General features: G+C 42.4%; 1 protein-coding gene across 1 annotated transcript in view; it reads left to right on the forward strand.

Moving 5' to 3' along the window:
- LOC147819558 (uncharacterized) overlaps positions 1 to 870 on the forward strand; it is a 2,953-nt gene extending 2,083 nt beyond the window's left edge. The window contains exons 4-6 of the mRNA XM_087172264.1: positions 39 to 122; positions 232 to 404; positions 516 to 870. Coding sequence (XP_087028390.1) covers positions 39 to 122; positions 232 to 404; positions 516 to 870 — 612 coding nt within the window. The remainder of the gene's footprint in view (positions 1 to 38; positions 123 to 231; positions 405 to 515) is intronic.
- The last annotated feature ends 3,208 nt before the right edge of the window (positions 871 to 4,078 follow it).

Consider the following 4,078-nt stretch of genomic DNA (forward strand, 5'->3'; position numbering starts at 1 on the left):
AGGAAGAAGTATCTAACCTACATTTTTGGTCCCTGTAGACAACAACAGAATACCAGTTTGCCAATGGCATTCAGCCTAGAGTACGGAGGGGGGCTTTTAGACGCCTGGATAACCTGATAGTAGTAAGGGACCATTTCATGACTACAGAATAAATTCATACCAATTTGTTCTGTCGCTGAGATAAAGGAAGCAGTTGAACTGAAGTGTCACCTACTTTGTTTTTCAATCCAGCACTACCCAGACATCCAGGAATCCACTGAGCTGGAGGATCAAAGATCATTTGTCAGCCTCCTGAGATGCCTTCTCCATACAGATCCAGGGAGGAGGATCACTCCAGAGAAGGCTCTCACACACCCCTTCGTCACTATGGCCCATCTACAGAATGAAAAAGACATCAGTTTGTAGTAAGTGACTGTGTGTTTTGGGTTGAGTGGGGTTGGATAGATACATAACTGGATTAGTGGAGTAATTCGTTCACTGATTGATCTATTAATCTATTGTCATGTTTTATTCAGTGTCACAGATTCTTTTGACAAAATGCTAGTTTGTCAAAAAGAAGACTTGGCGGAGGAGGCATCGCCTTCAGTCATACCACAATCAGATGACGCGGGCTCAGCCTTAAGCATTAAAATCATGCTTCACCTATTGGAGGAGGCACAAGGTGCTGCGGGAGGAGAGGCTGCTGGCCCAGCTGTGGAGGAAACAGCTGGTAGCCAGGTTACAGTCATTCCAGCTGAGGGGGCACCACCCAAAGCTGGGTTAACTGAGGAGGGTCCACTTCTCAAAGTGAAGAGGAGCCGGCTGAGGAGGATCTGGAAATACTTTGGGAGGACAATAAGGACCTTGTTTGGACTAAACAAAGAGGAATGATAAATGTCAGAGGCAGAGGTGAACTGCAATGAGGCAGGAGGAGAGCACTGTTTTTGTTTTTTATATTGTAAGGTCTTGGACTTTATCTGTAAAGTTCCTTGACATGTTGTTATTAAATTGTATTGAACTGAATATACTTTGTTTTAAATTGATTATTACAAAGCAACTTTGAATTTTTGAACTGAAGTCAAAATGAACTTCAAATCCTTTGTGTGTGTGTGTGTGTGTGTGTGTGTGTGTGTGTGTGTGTGTGTGTGTGTGTGTGGGCACAGGAGACGACACCATGCCTGTTTGTTCACCATTTCAATTTCAATTCACCATTAGCAACCCAATTCAGCTAAGTGTCTTATTACATGATTCCCATTATTACTTTTTATGACCAAATAGCTGCAAAACTAATGACATTCCCATCAGCCTCAGCTTGTGTTTCATGCTAAATTCCTTTCCTCCAGCCATTGCACTCTTAATTTGCACGTCAACAGTCTTATGTCATGAGCATGCATACTTGTAAATAGCCAATTTGAAATCTAGTCAAATGTATACAAGGCAAAAACCCTAATGCTAGACCTATTCTTGAGAAAAAATCCAGGTGGGAAATTAAGTTCCTCTTATCTCTTATCCCAATTACAGAAACCAGGTATAGTGTCGGCTTAAATACGCGAATACATTTTGATTAAACATCATCTCAGTGTCACATTCTTTTACCTAAAGAAATGCAGAGCAGCAGTGGTCTGCATATAGGTGTGACACAAAGGGACAGGACCCCAATCTTATGGTCGTACAAACATTCACGAGCAATTATAAGACCCCACAGAGTCCTTGCCACTGGCAAAAAGTAGGGTGTGGAGGATCACTGGGAAATATGAGTCCGTGGGGAAAATGAACTCATATTATCAAATACCATTCACGCATGGCTTTTAAATGACTGCAATTATTCTTTGAAGCATGATTAGCTTGTGGAGGATTCTCATGAGAACAGCGCGGTGGATTAACTATGTCAGCCTGACACTTGTGTAATTTGGCGGGGGATTGTGAGGGAAAACTGTGCTGAGAAACATACAAGTTACCGTATATTAATGTGACTTGTGTTGTGTGGTTCTGCGGGCTAATTATAAATCCTCAATCAATGAATTGAGTCATTTGAGTTAATTACAAACAGCCATGCAATAAAGGAAGCCACACGAAGAAGAATAAACCTTTGGGCTAATTAGCAGTGCTGAACCATGTCTAATCATAGGTCATCCAAGTGGCAAAATCCTCACGTAATCTAACATCACTAATCCTTAATGAAGAGATTTGCGCTGTTTAATAATTGCTGATAATTTGTGGACGGTGGACATGTTGAACATTCTTGATTTACGGGACTCGCCATCATCTAAGCATGTGACCTTTCTCCATGTAAGAACATCTGACTCACAGCTGAAGTTTAATGCATGAAGGAACAACAAACTGTATGCACACGTCCTCCCAAACCCAGAGCATTTTAGCTGCTATAACATTTGCCAGTATCATGTACAGGTGTCTCTGCATCTCTGACCTTGGGTCAGTTTGTACTATTTGATGTCCAATGTTCCTCTAAAGGCTTTTTATTCCTCCTTGTTGCTCACCTTTCCCCACTTTCCCTTTTTCACGCTCTACCCTCCTCCTCCAGTAATAAATCACCTTACCTGTCTGTCTCTCTGACCCTGACCTTGATAACTATTGATGAGAGGATGGAACTCTTTATTCACAACCTCATCTACCTGTCAAGCTGATGGAGAGAGAAGAGCAAACCAACCATAGTGTGCAGGCTGGACACGCACACATACCCACATTTAGCAGCAGAGAGTGAAGGAAAAGAGAAATACATAGACACTGCCTATAAGTGGCACCTTCACTCCTATGGAACAGGCCTCTGCGTCCTGGATTGACCTCTGATTTCTCTTAGTGCAGCCAGAAATCCTCTTTTTTTAATGAGCAGCAGTCCGTAATTTCCCCTGTGCTAATGAAAACCTTTGACAAGCTAACATTTGTTTCCCCAGCCTGCTGGCCTCCATGTTTGATAGGACATGGAAACAGTGTGGAAAGTTAATCTAACCGTACCTCTGTCTTCATTGGAGTTATTGATAGGCGGTGGAGAGCAGTGAGGGCAACTAGACTAGCAGGGCAGAACCTGTAACCCACCTCAGCTACACAGCCCAGTTCTGATTTAGTCCTATGGATTAGCTGTCACTGCAGGTGAGGCGATGTGTCATAGTGTCTGCCCACTAGGCCCATGAGAGAGGGTACAGGGGACAACACATATGAGTCATGGCACACTCACTGAAAATGAGTCATTTTATTATGTTGAACTCTAACATACCTCTTCTCTCCTCTCCTCTCCACCACACACTTCAATATGAATCCTGTGATATACTCTGGTATTGCCCTAAGAGGCTGCTCATTTTCCATGTTCTAAAGAGAGTGATGAATTTCTTCAACCTACCCTCTGTGTTGTCTGCACTGTGTGGGGGCAGAAGTTAATGGCCATGTTTGATGCTTATGACAGCTTATGAAGCCGTGTGCGTCTGGTTAGGAGAGCGGCCTGTATTTACAGCCATGCTTCCCTCTGTTCGTCTACAGAAATTCTTCCCAGCAGAGGCTAATATGGGCACCTAGGCCACTAAATCTTATGACATATCAGACCCCAGAACAGGGACAGTAAACACAGCCGGCTGGAGGGGGTGGACAGAGACATTGGTTGATCAATAGAAACAGCATTTGCTTCCATTGTTTTCCCTCCTCTCAGCAGAATCGCCATTCTCATAAAGAATCTGCTCCCAGCAATTAGGCTGGACTCGCTGATGGTGTCTTGGGTGGACAGGGGATTAGATTTAGAAATAGAGGGTGAGGGGGTAGAAAGAGAGAGGTGATAATGGAATTGAAATTGTTGGAGACTGGCTGATGCATGAGATTCAAAAGGATGGAAAAGCATAAAAAATGATATACTTTTTTTTTTAAAAAAAGGTAGGAAGGAAAACATGTACTGTAAAGAAGCAGCAGTCTTTGTGTGGTGGCGTATCTTACACTGACAAATATGTCTATATATATATATTGATGAATTGGCATTATATATGTACTGTGTGCATGGTGCCCATGTTTTCATATTTTATCCTAAATACAGGGATAACATTTGATTAAATGAAAGGAACAATTAAACTACATTGAACCTTTACATTACTCTAGAATG

This window comes from Seriola lalandi, unplaced genomic scaffold (assembly GCF_002814215.2).
Source record: "Seriola lalandi dorsalis isolate HSWRI2012SDOR001 ecotype SW California unplaced genomic scaffold, Sedor1 jcf7180002052130, whole genome shotgun sequence".
NCBI lineage: Eukaryota > Metazoa > Chordata > Actinopteri > Carangiformes > Carangidae > Seriola > Seriola lalandi.